Raw genomic sequence first — 14,189 nt, 5'->3', positions numbered from 1 at the left:
AAGGTGTCTCAGAATTTTAAAACGTCAGCTTTAATCCTTCTTTCTGCTCTGGTGCTGGTGTGGTGTAGATCGTTCGTGTCTTACTCTAGCTTACTGTTTGACGTGGACAATGTCCGAAACTCTACAACTTAAAGGTACCCTTTTAGGGCACAATGGCTGGGTAACACAAATTGCTACCAATCCCAAATATCCTGATATGATTTTATCTTCATCGAGAGGTATGTGTTTTTTCAGCATTTTTACGACCATGATTGTAATTTAAATCCAATTAAATCGCGTTTAATTTTATCCATCCATGATCAATTTACCATTAAAAGTGAACTTTTAGAACGTGTGATGCTGTTAATATCAATATTTTAGTTGTTAAACTTCTAAATTATCTAAATCGAAAGTAATTGCTGCATCGCTATTTTCGTCATCATAATTTCTTTTTATTACAGACAAAACGTTGATTGTTTGGAAACTCACCCGTGAGGATAACCAGTACGGTGTCCCCCAAAAACGTTTACATGGTCATTCTCATTTCATCTCCGATGTAGTATTGTCCAGTGATGGTAACTATGCTCTATCTGGATCATGGGACAAGACTTTGCGTTTATGGGATTTAGCCGCTGGTAAAACCACCAGACGTTTCGAAGATCATACCAAGGTTTGATTACTTTTTCCTAAGAGCAGTTAATATTTGAGTTTTTATCAATGATATTCGTATAAATATAAAATAACCTTAACAATTGATAAAAGTTCATTTATTATCTAAGAGTGATCTGTTCTAATTTCCCTTTAACCACAGCTAGAAGATTTTTTGTTTTTTATTATATTTATTCTACTGCTTCGTCTGAAGATTATCCGATGAACCTGTTTGAAAGTGGACTGTAAGTATTATTTTTAAAAAGTGGGGCTCTTTAATTATATATTAAATATGGTATATAAATCATGCTGATATCTTATGTAGTTGGATAGAGCTTTAAAATATTATCCTTCCTTTAAAAGCACCTGTTTGATGTTATATATTCTTGCAGGTTGTTGCATGGAAGGAAATTATAGCTATTTTTGGGTGCGGAGGGAACGAAATTATAGTTTCTATCCTCAATCTTAAATAGAACAAGTAATTGTTGAATGGTTTTGAAGCTTTATCTATCTTTATCTTCTACATTACATTATTTATTCAGCTTGTAATTAAATTTCTTTTTACATAGGATGTCTTGAGCGTAGCCTTCTCAGTAGATAATCGTCAAATTGTTTCTGGATCCAGAGATAAAACCATCAAGTTATGGAACACTCTGGCTGAATGTAAATACACTATTCAAGATGATGGACATAGTGATTGGGTTAGTTTATTAAAATAGGTTTTTTCCTTACTAGCATGACTGTTAAAATCATTTAAAATAGGTATCATGTGTCCGATTCTCTCCAAATCATTCCAACCCCATCATAGTATCAGCTGGCTGGGACCGCATGGTGAAAGTATGGAATTTGACTAACTGCCGTCTAAAGATTAACCACTCTGGTCACGCTGGCTATTTGAATACTGTAACAGTATCTCCTGATGGCTCGTTGTGTGCATCTGGTCAGTTTCTTTTATTTTTGAAAATTATTTTCATTAATCTTTTTTTACTACTATTAAAGGTGGTAAAGACTGCAAAGCCATGTTATGGGACCTGAATGATGGAAAACACCTCCATACCTTGGACCACAATGATATCATTACAGCCCTCTGCTTCTCACCCAACAGGTAAATGTTTAATGGAGTTTTTTGAATTAAATTTCACAGTTTACTTGATGATAACTTTTACCCCTTGAATAATCTTCTATGAAAGGGTTAGTGCGGATATGGGACTGATTTATTTATTTATTTCAATTAAAGTCTTTTAAGTGTATTACAATTTAATAATGGTGATTGGTCTTATTTTAGATACTGGCTCTGTGCTGCTTTCGGACCATCCATCAAAATTTGGGATTTGGAAAGCAAGGAAATGGTAGAAGAATTGAAACCTGAAGTTGTTTCACAATCTCCTGGATCCAAGGCCGAACCACCACAATGCTTATCTCTAGCATGGTCCACTGATGGTCAGACCCTCTTTGCCGGCTATTCAGATAACATCATCAGGGTGTGGCAAGTCAGCGTCTCTGCCCATTAAGAGTTATTTTTTTATATGATAAGTTTTAAATTATCCAATAAAACTATTGGTGACTTTTATTAGTTGTTTTTTATTGTAAATAGTTATTTTTAGGAGACTGTACACTTATTTATATATTTTTTTAATAAACACTAATCATCAACAAATAAGTCTTCTATATCAAGAATTTCTGCACCCCTGTGTTGAATAGCTATGTCGTAATAGCTATTTGGATGTGCAATAACTTTGCTGACACCAACTTTATCATGTAAATAATAACTACAAGCTACCTTATATTGTTGGTTGGAAACAGCTTCCAAAATGTCTCTTATGCTTATTTCCTGGATGCTTGATTCTTCAAGGCAAGCTTTCAATACATTACTGTCATAATGTGCGAAAGGACAACCTAAAATTCATTCTTTTACTTGATATGAAGATTTACCTATGATCCTAAAGTCCAATAATCTGATTAACGACATAAAATGAATAGTTTTTTATAGTTGGGTGAATAACATTAAACAAATTTTACCATGAACATCATTTGTACTTAAAACACGGCTGATAATATTATCACAACTTTCAGGAAAATGAACTGTCCTGCCTTCTTTCCCAAAACAATAACTGAAATAATAAAAGTATCGTTTCTTTCGAAACGCTTCTTCATCAAATTTTGCCGAAAAACTATTTTGAAAATATGTCATGGCATCTTCATAACACATACCTAAAAAATTAGCTCAAAGATTTAGTAAGGAACTTTGTTACACAGTTGTTTAATTTACCAGCATTTTTCAAAAAAATTGCATATTGAGTTCTGGCTCCGTGTGGTAAATGGCTGTTTCTTAACATATTTTTATGAAGTGTTAACATACATAATGGAAATAAATTGTTTGCATGGCTATCTATATTATTTATATGCAAGGGACTATATTCCAAATCTCTAAAAATATTAAAAAACAATTTGCCAAATAATGCATTAATAATAATGAACTGACCTGGCACCATATGTTAGTTCTTTAAAAGAATGAAAAACTTCATCTACAATATCTCTTATTCTTTCATCAATTTTTGAAAATTTAAAAATCTTTAATTTTTTTTTCCAACTTTTTATGAAATAATTTTTTAGATAATCTATGACATATTTTTTAGAAAAGTATAAGAACCCATCCTTAAGTAGCACTTTTCTATCTTTAAACAAGTCTGGTACTTCTGAAAAATGTGTCCTATAAACATTGCATATATTAGCTATGTCAAATTGCAGAAGCAGATCTTTGAATGATAATGCTTGTAATGAAACTTTTTCTATATGTACTCCAATAAAATTTAAGTAATTATCAATTATATCATCAGAAATATTTTCTTCAAAGCGTATTTGAAACCATTGCATTTCAAAATTAATAAACACTTCACTTAGTTGATGATCTCTGCTTGACACTGAAAAATAATGTTTGGAAGATGGAAAACAGTTATTTCTTTAAACCTACCTAAAGCCAAAAATATATGTCCTACATTATCCTCAATACAACAGTCATCCCAATTTTGAGGTAAAATACAAACAGTTGTATTTAAAAGAACTAAGAAATTAGATAAACCCTCAGACCAAATATTATTTATAATATAATGTTTACACTCTACACTATATGGTTTGTAATTAAAATTTGCTTTATTTATTATTGAATAAAGTTTTAGTCGACGCTCACATATATATCTTATATTAGTAAGAGAAATTAAAGTTTTAGGAACTTCTGAATATGGATAAACAGCAGAATAGAATTCGTGATACATATCCACAAAATATAAGGACTTCAATGATTTGTGTACATACCTCAACATACAAACTTTGAAGCGTTAATTTTATAGGTTAAGTTTAAGATCTTTAAATTTTAATATATTTAGCGAGCATAGAGTTCGCACTATAATAAAACGTTAGCAACCATTGCTCAGGTCTGTACTGACCATAATGTTATATATAAATATGTATGTTTTGTATAGCAGTATATTGAAAACAAAGTAGTATTAATGATTATCATTCTAGTTACTTTTTAATCGCATTAAAATTGCTTTTTAGTGTTTTCCAAAATGTGGGACATTCAAAGTAAAAAAAACGCATTAGCTTGATTAACAATTCAAAGACAACCTGGTATTCTTTCTTATATTAACCGACATAATCTTCAAGGCATAATTTTAAGTGGAAAAATGTTATTAACCATATAAAACAAACGCTTGTTTATTAAGTTACGTCAGTCTTAATTTTTATTTTGATTTGTTTTGTGAAATTTTGATGAATTATTTTAATAGTACGAGAGCAACAAATTCAGTTATTAGACAGTTGTGATCTTTCGTGTTATATATTTAATAAATCTCATTATAGATTTATACTTAATATCAGTAAATTATATTTCATATACAGAATAGTAGATCTAAATTTTTACATTTGAAAATTCGGCTTTATATATTTATGTGTGCAAAATTCGATAAAAGTAGATGCATTGAACTGAAATTTTTACACACTGTATTCATAGAAAAACATGTATTTTGACAAAAGAGAGTTTTTATGTAGTTTCTATTTAGAAGTTCCGACAGAAACGAAAAGTTTTAAGCGTTTTAAGTTATTTGTATAATTTACCATATTTGAGTTGCTATGCTAACAGAATATAACTACCATTATGGAATAAGTTATTATTAGAACTCCAATTTAGTTATAATCTTAATATTTTTATACTTAAATTTAGCTTCTGTGTATTTATGTCAGTAAAAATCGAAAAATAGTTGTTGAAATTTGAAATCTAAATGTTTTGCTAGTTTGGATATATAATTTGGAGAAACAAATTGATTAACAATTATTTTTTTTAGGCTTAATACCTAACTATACATGTTCTTGAAAATAAAATTAATCTGAGATAAGTTCATACATGATGTTGTATTTAGCATTGTTTATTTAGGTATGAATTAATAAAGTGAAATAATATAATTATGAACAATATATTGCCAACAAAATAGTATTATCAATAATCAGTCTAGTGTAAAGTACCACAGTTATGTTTTCTTCTCATTTTGGACCAGTAAAATGGCTGTTCAGTCCTTCCCAGCATTTGTAATATTCAGAATCGAGTTTTTCTGATATTTCCAAACCCCATTTAGTTACTGTTAATCCTAGACAACTTTCAAACATAAACGCCTAAAACATCAATTAAATACATAAATATTTGCATACATATTGCAACTATAAACCTGGGTGCCTACAGCCACTTTGCAAGCTTTGAGTGCCTCACTGGACGCCTCTTCGAAACATTTCTTATCCGGACCATGGGGTGTCATAATACTGTGTAACGTAGCACCGCCTGGTAGAAATCCACCCTTTTTAGCCTGAAAATTGTATTAATTTAAAAGAATGCATATTTAATTTGCTATCTCTAAGAATTCACTTCATATTGTCCTGTTATTAAGCCCATAAATTCGGACATGCAATTTCGGTGATAATAGGGTGGCCGAAAGGTATGTTCTTGAACGGACCACCTCGGAGGAAATATTACAAAATCTGCTATGGCCGTTCCAGGTTTCTCGGATTGACAGGTCAAAACCGTGAATATGGAAGGATCCTGTTTAAATTATGGAGTTTATATACAAATATCTTTTTGACTTTCCTAATTACTTACGCAGTGGTCGAACGATACTGAATTAATTACCATGAATTTGCTTAAATCATATTTATAAGGCACATAATTTCCGTGCCAAGCGACTACGTCGAAAGGACTGTGAGATTGTTGACAAACAAATAAATGACCTTGATATTTGCTCATTATTTCGTAGGATATATTGTCCTTTACTTCGTACCTAAAAAGAAATTATACTATATTTTTGGGAGTGAAAAGCAATGCATATTTTTTAATACATTTGTATATATGTTTTTTGTATATAAAGCAATTTGACATGAATTTTTTTCTTTCCCAAATTTTGTTTAAGTTTGTAAAAAAAGTTTTATTTTGCACCTTTTATATAATATAATAATTTTTATGCAGCCTTTATTTCTTCAGTTATACAATAAAAACTTTCAAATTATAAACTTTATAACAATTCAACGTGGATTTTCATTTATTCCACCTTAAAATAGATATTTTTTGAAAAGTTTACCTTTATCGAAGAGCTAAACAATTTTGGGCATTATTTCTGGTCTTTCGAGTTCTGGTATAGTCGACCACCCATTTCCATTATAATAATCGCAGCTTAATAAACATTAAGGGTTTAAAGAACTTTTCAAAAAATTGTACGTAGTCAAACGGTAGTATACTGATTTTTACATAATCTTTAGTTTTGAAGTTATACATTGAAAACATATAGATTGTCACATATCTTGAGAATAATAATCTTTAAAGAAATTTATCACGAATTTTCGTTTATTTCACCCTAAAAAGTATATATTTGAGTATTTTATCCTTTAGATGCAAAGAATTTAAGCACTTTTTCTACGGTCATAAAAAATTTTGGTTTTTTTTTGTTTTTGAATCTCATCCACACTAAAGCTCAGACTATTCTCCTTGCAATTATTACTAATTTTCGTATGTGTTATTGACAAATAAGCAGTTCAGCTCTGGCGAACATGACAAAATTGCGAAATGTGTTATATCGCTACTTATTTGCATTATCTAATTTGTTAGGAGGTTTTATTAACATATTGTCATATTGAGTGATCGTACACCATTTTGGAATTATAAAATTTTGGAAAAATAAATTATTTTCTTTTACATATTTTAAAGTCTCTTTTTACCAACTATGGGTTTATCTGGGCTGGACCTACTATTTAACGTGGGCTCCGAACTACGGTCCTCGGCATTAAGCCTACCGATTGACGAGCGACCAACTTAGAAATAATCCCGGAAGACATCTGGTGTTACCCAGCTTGGTCACTGGCGTGACTGGGATCATTTTCCTTGTCAGATTGTACACTCTTGCCTAGGACAATCACAAACATTTTTTTTATTACTCTTCGTGATTCCACAAGCTGCCCTATTGGCAATAAGTATTTCTTAAGTCTATATTATATATACATGGCATGTAGAAAATCACTTCATTGAGCAATCTTCTGTATAAAATATTATCTTAATTAATTAGTGTTATTCTAAAGCTTATTTTAAAGTCTACATATGTCCAATAATCAGATCAGGTGGTGTTAAACGTTTTAGACTACGCACTTCACTATCACGTCGAATATTTAGCTGATTAGCGAGTACACTGGGATGCACTGACACTTTTTCGAAGTACTTCACACAAACACGTTGAATTAGACTCGCTATAGGTTCTACAGGAATATCGCGTTGTATCACTTTATTTGAAATATAGTACGAAGGGTTCTTCTACGCAGGGTAAACGGTACATGCATGGATTTTGTTTCATTGGCTTTAATGCGCCATGTCTTCAACCATAATTGTATTTGCTCCAGGTGGGTTTGTAGGTTTATTGATGCTGTGACTGGATCTTCATGGGATGCTAAGATTGCTGTGTCGTCTGCGTATATTGCCACAGTAGTTATTTTTGTGGTCGGCAGATCGGCTGTATACAGAAGATACAGTACTGGACCCAGTACACTACCTTGCGGAACTCCTGAATATATGGGGTTTAATTCGGTATGTTCATAGCCTTGATTTACAATAAAATGTCTATCAGTGAGATACGACTTTAGTAACTGATAGTCCGGATGACCGAGAAGTTTCTTTAGTTTAACCTACAAGCCCGTGTGCCATACTTTGTCAAAAGCCTGAGATATGTCTAGAAAAGCGGCCGAACAATATCTTTTGGCATTTAGGTCAGTGTTTATTTTGTTCACAAGTCTGTGCACTCGTTCTATAGTCCCATGCTAATTGCGAAAGCCAAACTGATGTTCTGGAATAATTTTTCTTTTTTCTATTCTATAGTTTAGCTTCTTTACATATAATTTCTCGAAAACTTTCGAGATTATCGGTAATAAACTTATAGGTCGGTAGGAGGTCATATCTTCTGGTATTTTTCCTGGTTTAGGAATCATTAATATTTTAGCTACTCTCCAGATACCAGGGAAGTAATTAATTCGTAGCATAGCATTAAATATAAATGTTAATAGTTTTATAGCCTTTTCTGACAGTTCTTTTAAAATTTTACCAGTAATTAAGTCATAACCAGGAGCTTTTTAAAAATTAATCTCTCTCATTATTGTTTGTTTAACTTTTTTGACCGTTAATTGCTCGTGCGGCAAGTCCATTTGAAATGGCAAATCTAGAAATCTAGTAATTTTATTTTCCTCATCTTTATGTAGTTGAGACTGGAAAGGTTTAAAAACATTTTTTAAGTGTTTTGAGAAAATGTCGGCCTTCTCTTTATTGCTTCTGGCCCAATTATTTTCGTTTGTTTTAATAAGTGGATTATGCTGCTGGGATCTCCTAAGCTTTTTTGTTGCTTTCCACAACGAATAGTATTCAGCCTCGGTTGGTGTCAAGTTTTCTAAGTATTCTTGAATGCCTTGGTTTTGTTCAATTTGTATTAGTTCTTTCAGCTGCTTTATTGCCCTATTAAATTTTCTTTTATTCTCTTCAGTCCTTTGCTGTTGCCAATTCCGTCGTAATTTTCTTTTTTCTGTATTGTACATGATATATGTGTATTTTTTCTTGGAAATGCTTCACTGTTAGGAGTCGCGGAATATGCTGCCTCCTGTATATTTTTTGTAAGATTTATTCCTGCTATTTCTATATCCATTTCAGTTTTTAGCGGTAAGTTTAGAGAGATGTTTTGGTCTAAGTTTTCTCTAAATAAGGGCCAGTTAGAACTATTATTGCACAGAGAAGGAGGTTTTATCTTTGATGGTAATTTTTGAAGAAATTTTTACTGTTATTGGTGAATGATCAGAAGACAGGTCGAAACATGATTCTGCCTGACACTTTTTTGGATCAATATTTTTTGTAATACAGAAATCTATAGTATCTGGTTTTTTATTTCTGTCTGAAGATATGTTGTAAATTATCTGTCTTTATTGCTTTTAGCAGTTCTCTACCTTTTGAGGTTATTATTCTTGAACCCCACATTAAATGTTTTGCATTGTGATCTCCTCCGGCTATAAATCACCTAGCGTACTAAAGAATTCTTGAAAATGTTCTGCCTTATTGTTATGTTTGGGTGGGCAATAAATAGCAGACATTGTTAATGGTCCATGGACTTCCTCTATGGTTATACTGGTGGCTTGCAGGTAGTCTTTACGGATTTTTTCTTTTTCGAAATGTTTTATATCATCTCGAATGATTATGGCTGTACCTCCATGTGCTTTATCATCAGGATAATTTGTATGATAAAGTTGGTATTTGGGAATTTTCAACCATCATAACATCAATATTTTGTTCAGTTACGAACATTTTTAGTTCCCTGGCGTGTTGTTGGAGCCCATTGGCATTCCAGACGGCGATTTTGTAGCTAATGGTTTCAGACATTAGGCAAGTTTGCTGATGACGGTTGTGAGTAGACCAAGCATCGTACTCATTTGATCCATTAATTTGGCCATCATGTTTTCTAATCTAGAAATGTTAGTTTCAGTATGTTGTGATGTGGTTTTTCGATTTTGTGCTGAACCATTTTCAACTATTTGGGCATAAGTTATATATGGTTGACTTGATCTGGTGGGTATACTGGTAGGTGTGGATTGTTTTTGTTGCTGTTGATGCCTTTTTTATCTTAAGGCAGGGTAGAATTTCTGCTGTAGTTGCTTGTGAACTGTGCAACCCTTATAGTTCGCTGGATAATTTCCGTTACAGTTAGCACATTTCACTTTTTCATCGCGAACTTTACGAATACAATATCCTGTTTTGTATTCTCCTGCACATTTTACGCATCTATATGATTTGCGACAGTAAGTTTTTGTGTACCCGTGCGCTTGACACCTCGTGCATTGTGGTATAATTCTTTTTGTATTTGGTGGTTCGCATTTAATAATATTATTTTCCAATTTGGTGATTTCATACACCGCTTTATTATTTCCATTAGGTTTTAAATTAATATAGATATTGTGAACATTTACGACCTCGTGGCCTTTTTCAGCTAGGGCTACCTTGATGGTGTTTGGTTGTCCGTCCCGTGATGTAACCCTTTTAACACGAATTTAAATGTTCTCTCGGATTTTGGCCTGAATGTATGGTATTGGGTGTTCCTTTCATCTAATTCTTTTAGAAGAACTTTAAAGTGATCCGCTTCGAACAATTGGATTTTAATTGTTTCGTAGTTCACTATTTTAATTGTGTAGTTCGTAGTAATGGTTCTCAATAGGTCATGGTCATGTATTACTCCTATATATATATATAGACTATATACTATAGACTGTTATTGATGGTGATTTGGGAACAACTTTTTCAGGGCTTGGTTATTCTCTTCAATTTCTTCCGATAGGTTGCTAAAGCTGTTTTTTGTCTCTATTGGTTTCTGTAACCAATAGTCTCTGATCCTTGTTTGTTTCCTCGCGATTTCTTCTTCTGGGCTTCTCAATCGTTTTTTGTTAATGACTGTAGTTCATTCTGTTTGTGCGGTTTGCGTTATTGCTGGTTGTTCTAGTCTTATATCATAGTGTGCAGGTGATTTGGTTGAATCGCCATGGTTTGCCATTTTTAGATTGTTAATATTTTATTTTATTTACTTCCAAAGATAAAAAAAATAAATACATTGTTTATTTCACGGACTTCAATTTTCACTCAAGTATTATTTTTTGCACTAGTTTTTGTCCAAAAATACTATAAATGAATTTCAAAAGGACTCTTGTAAAATTAGGGAAAATAATTTTAAAACAGTAATAAAAATGAAAAGCAGTCTTTTTGTCTGGTCACGTAAACACGTATTCACTACACTTTTCAATCACAAACATAAATTTACGACCATGCCCCAGCAGGATTCGGAGGACAATAGGAGGACCGTCCTGTGGCTTATACCACTGCGTGACCAAGCCGACTAATAAATTATTTTAATACTCTGCATCTTAACTTTTACGGCTTATTTACATAGAAGTGACGTCAAACGACACCGATGAGCCGTGAATTTAAAATTTTTAAGTCTACTTCCGCAATAGCATATTTTTGGTGCATGATTTAGAATATTATTAAATATTTTTCAAAAAAGCCGTAATGGCTATTACCAACGTTGCAGGAGTGTAAAATTTGAACAGCAATGAAAAAAGACAGAAAATGTGGAATCAAGCCATGGGTAAATTTGGCTTGCAATATTGACAGTGTATATAGAAAGAAATAAGTTCTGACTCACCAAGCTACTGGAGTGAGAAAATGTCTAGGATCCGCTAAACCATTCGCTCCTATAGGACCCAAATCCGGCAACGTGAAATGCCTACCAAACACTTCGAGTATATAACCGCGAGATGGCACTGTTATATCGACACTGAAACGTATTCCTTGTGGAACGACGCATATTTCATTGGGAGCGACTTCCATCTTTCCGAATTCGGTCGTTATTAAAAGAACTCCAAGTTGAGGGACTGCAAAATGATTGAATTTTATTAATAATACTTTATACTTTGTTGAAATAAAGGTAACGTTTTACCAATAAGCAAGTCACCGTCGGCATCGTAAAAAGCCCTGTTCTTCATTGAAGTGTTGCAGCTGTAAACGTGAATGGCCAGTCCGTGTTTCGTTTTGGGATCACCGCAGCCGCATATGGTGTTCAAACCTTCGATGAAATCGACATTTTTAATCGGGTTCGGTAAATCAAAAGGTTTCCATCTCATCTAAAATATACTGGTTTCAGTTAATTTTTAGTTTATAACAACCGCATTTCTACATTAAGCTATTGGATTTTCTGCAAAAATTCGTGGCATTTTTCTCGATAGATTGTGTCAGTTCAGCAACATATATTACAGTGATACCACTAGAAGTCCTGAAGATGATATTTTGAGCATATAAACCAGATTACCAGGAAATGCACATTCTATATGTTTGAGCGTTTTTCGAAGATAAAAGATGCATTAAGTACTTATGCCAATGACAATAACATTGAATCAATTGTGTCAGAAGAGTGGGAAAAGAGAATACTGTCTGGAACTACTGAAACTTTTTGAAGAAGCCACTCGTGAAATAAGCATCTCTCATGCACTCATATCATCTGTGATGCCTATCATTAGTTTTTTAAAAAATGAGACTTTTTAACAATAGAACCAGATAGTGATGCTATTCGGATGGCAGTCTTTAATCTGAGATCATAATTATCTGCGAAAATGCCTTCTCTAGAAGATAACAACTTATATACAATTTCAACGTATTTAGATCCTCGCGATATAAGCATACATTTTTCAAACCAGTCACTGAAGAAAAAATAAAAGTTGAAATTTTAAAGACGGTTAATGACTCTGTCGCCATTGGTTCTCCTATTATATCACCAGAAAGCAAAAAGCAGAAGCAAAAAACAAAAAGAAGAAGAATTAGAGATTCCTTCGATAGTGAACCGAAAACTCCAGTGTGGATAAGAAGACTTGGTTAAAAAGCGATATTACCATGACTCATCGAGATGAAGGTGAACCTAAAAGCAGAACCCCCCACCCCTATGATTTAGATGAAAATCCACTTGATTGGTGGAAAGATAATCATTATGAACTTAAAACTTTTTCCAAATTCGCACGAATATATTTATCACCTCCGCCAGACAGCTTTCCCAGCCAGTAACTATTTTAGTACATATGGCCTAAAAAGTCCCGGGCCTAACACATAAAAATCTAAAAAAAGCTGTTAAAATTTCATGATATTTTACTCATAAGTTGGTGAGTTATTCTGCTAAGAGTGACACTACTTTTATTATTTTCAAAACGGTGGATCATTTTTTACACTGCTTAATTTTACACTGCTTCTTGATTGGAAACATACCGTTCAAGCGAAGCAATGGCTTGAAAAGTGTTATAAGGACTACGCTCAATCAGAAACAATAATAAAACGTTGGTTGGCTGACTTCAAACGTGGTCGTAGAGATACCGATGATGCTGAACGCAATTGACGTCCAAATGAGGTTGTAACACCAGAAAAAATCCATAAAATTCTACGTTTTGAATGATGGAAAAGTAAAGTTGCGCGAGTTAGCTAACGTCGTAAAGATATTTAAAAAACGTGTTGGTTTTATATTACATGACTGTTTGAGTATGAGAAAGCTCTGTTCAAAGTGGGTGCCGTGTTTGCCCACTGTTGACCAAAAAAAAACGTGTTGATGATCCTGAGCAGTGTTTGATCATGTTTAAACGTAACAAACCGGAATTTTTGTGTCGATATGTGACAATAGATGAAATATGGATCCAACATTGGTGACAGGGCTATTTTGAGGCAAAAAGTGAATCTTTCTACAGAACTGATCTGTCCATTTTAAATAACGTGTTTTCTTTGATGAAAAAAGGACGGGAAGCAATTACCGATACACCTAGTATACCAGCATATTAATAACGTTACCTGATTAGGATCAGGTTTCTCATCATTCCAGTTATGAGTTATATTGGCGCCATCAAATATTGTAAAAGGTAAATGTCCAACAGATGGTTTAATTCTATATAACCAGCTACGCCTAGAAATTAATTGCCACTTATTGAGAGCTCCCGTAAAAATAATCTTTAAAACCACTCACAAATTCTGATTCCTCGCCATAGTGAACGCTGTTCCAGATAACTGCTCGGCGTAAAGCCCGTAAGGACACTTTTGTGGATTGTTCTGATCTTTCGGCAATGAATCTGGACATCTTGGATCTTCAGATGAAAATTCTGATCCAAATCCACTTAAATACTACAATATAATAATGTATACAAATAATATAAATGAATTTACTATTAGAATAATATCATTTTGAATAGATTGTTAAAATAAGGCATAATAAATAAGACAATATATTATAAAATATTAAAGATCATCAGTTAGTTACCTTTAGTTCCATGCTAGAATATTATAAACATATTTTTTTAGACAGATAGTCGAGAGACTATTGAAAAACAATATAAACTCGTTGGTTTATATACACATAGGTTGTTTATAATATGTAGAAGGTTCTTATATAAAAACAAGTCCAACAAGAATAAATCGTAAACAAATTAACTCTTAC

The 14,189-nt window shown here is 32.7% G+C and overlaps 3 protein-coding genes and 1 long non-coding RNA gene across 8 annotated transcripts; 2 read left to right on the top strand and 2 right to left on the bottom strand.

Annotated features, from left to right (window-relative positions):
* Positions 1 to 31: 31 nt before the first annotated feature.
* On the top strand, positions 32 to 2,197 carry Rack1 (Receptor of activated protein kinase C 1). Its single transcript, XM_076413602.1, has 6 exons — positions 32 to 218; positions 441 to 649; positions 1,197 to 1,328; positions 1,390 to 1,567; positions 1,627 to 1,732; positions 1,913 to 2,197. Exons 1-6 carry the CDS (start codon positions 110 to 112, stop codon positions 2,136 to 2,138), a joined length of 960 nt encoding a protein of 319 aa, XP_076269717.1. The 5' UTR covers positions 32 to 109; the 3' UTR covers positions 2,139 to 2,197.
* On the bottom strand, positions 2,189 to 4,275 carry LOC143202203 (DNA primase large subunit-like). Of its 4 annotated transcripts, none has more exons than XM_076413545.1 (5): positions 4,071 to 4,275; positions 3,110 to 3,337; positions 2,897 to 3,054; positions 2,647 to 2,838; positions 2,189 to 2,523 (listed from the first exon to the last, which is right to left on the bottom strand). In XM_076413545.1, exons 1-5 carry the CDS (start codon positions 4,142 to 4,144, stop codon positions 2,270 to 2,272), a joined length of 906 nt encoding a protein of 301 aa, XP_076269660.1. In that variant the 5' UTR covers positions 4,145 to 4,275; the 3' UTR covers positions 2,189 to 2,269. The 4 variants fall into 4 exon arrangements, with proteins under 4 accessions (XP_076269660.1, XP_076269648.1, XP_076269667.1 ...); XM_076413533.1 differs by having other exon boundaries at positions 3,110 to 3,548; positions 3,599 to 4,080; XM_076413552.1 differs by having other exon boundaries at positions 3,940 to 4,077.
* Positions 4,276 to 5,082: 807 nt separating this feature from the next.
* hgo (homogentisate 1,2-dioxygenase) lies at positions 5,083 to 14,152 on the bottom strand. 2 transcript variants are annotated; one of them, XM_076413562.1, is made up of 9 exons: positions 14,013 to 14,152; positions 13,722 to 13,876; positions 13,550 to 13,661; positions 11,667 to 11,850; positions 11,373 to 11,601; positions 5,771 to 5,948; positions 5,540 to 5,713; positions 5,346 to 5,480; positions 5,083 to 5,292 (listed from the first exon to the last, which is right to left on the bottom strand). In XM_076413562.1, exons 1-9 carry the CDS (start codon positions 14,022 to 14,024, stop codon positions 5,164 to 5,166), a joined length of 1,308 nt encoding a protein of 435 aa, XP_076269677.1. In that variant the 5' UTR covers positions 14,025 to 14,152; the 3' UTR covers positions 5,083 to 5,163. The 2 variants fall into 2 exon arrangements, with proteins under 2 accessions (XP_076269677.1, XP_076269686.1); XM_076413571.1 differs by lacking the exon at positions 13,550 to 13,661.
* LOC143202281 (uncharacterized) lies at positions 8,726 to 11,602 on the top strand. Its single transcript, XR_013007111.1, has 2 exons — positions 8,726 to 9,766; positions 9,860 to 11,602. It is a non-coding gene; the product is annotated as an uncharacterized LOC143202281 (long non-coding RNA).
* Positions 14,153 to 14,189: the final 37 nt, after the last annotated feature.

The sequence above is a fragment of the Rhynchophorus ferrugineus genome, unplaced genomic scaffold, assembly GCF_030347505.1.
Source record: "Rhynchophorus ferrugineus isolate W39M unplaced genomic scaffold, kcgeb_rfMv2 rfM1, whole genome shotgun sequence".
Classification (NCBI taxonomy): Eukaryota; Metazoa; Arthropoda; class Insecta; order Coleoptera; family Curculionidae; genus Rhynchophorus; species Rhynchophorus ferrugineus.
The sequence above is the reverse complement of the archived record's forward strand: the minus strand, read 5'-3'. Positions and strand labels throughout refer to the sequence as shown.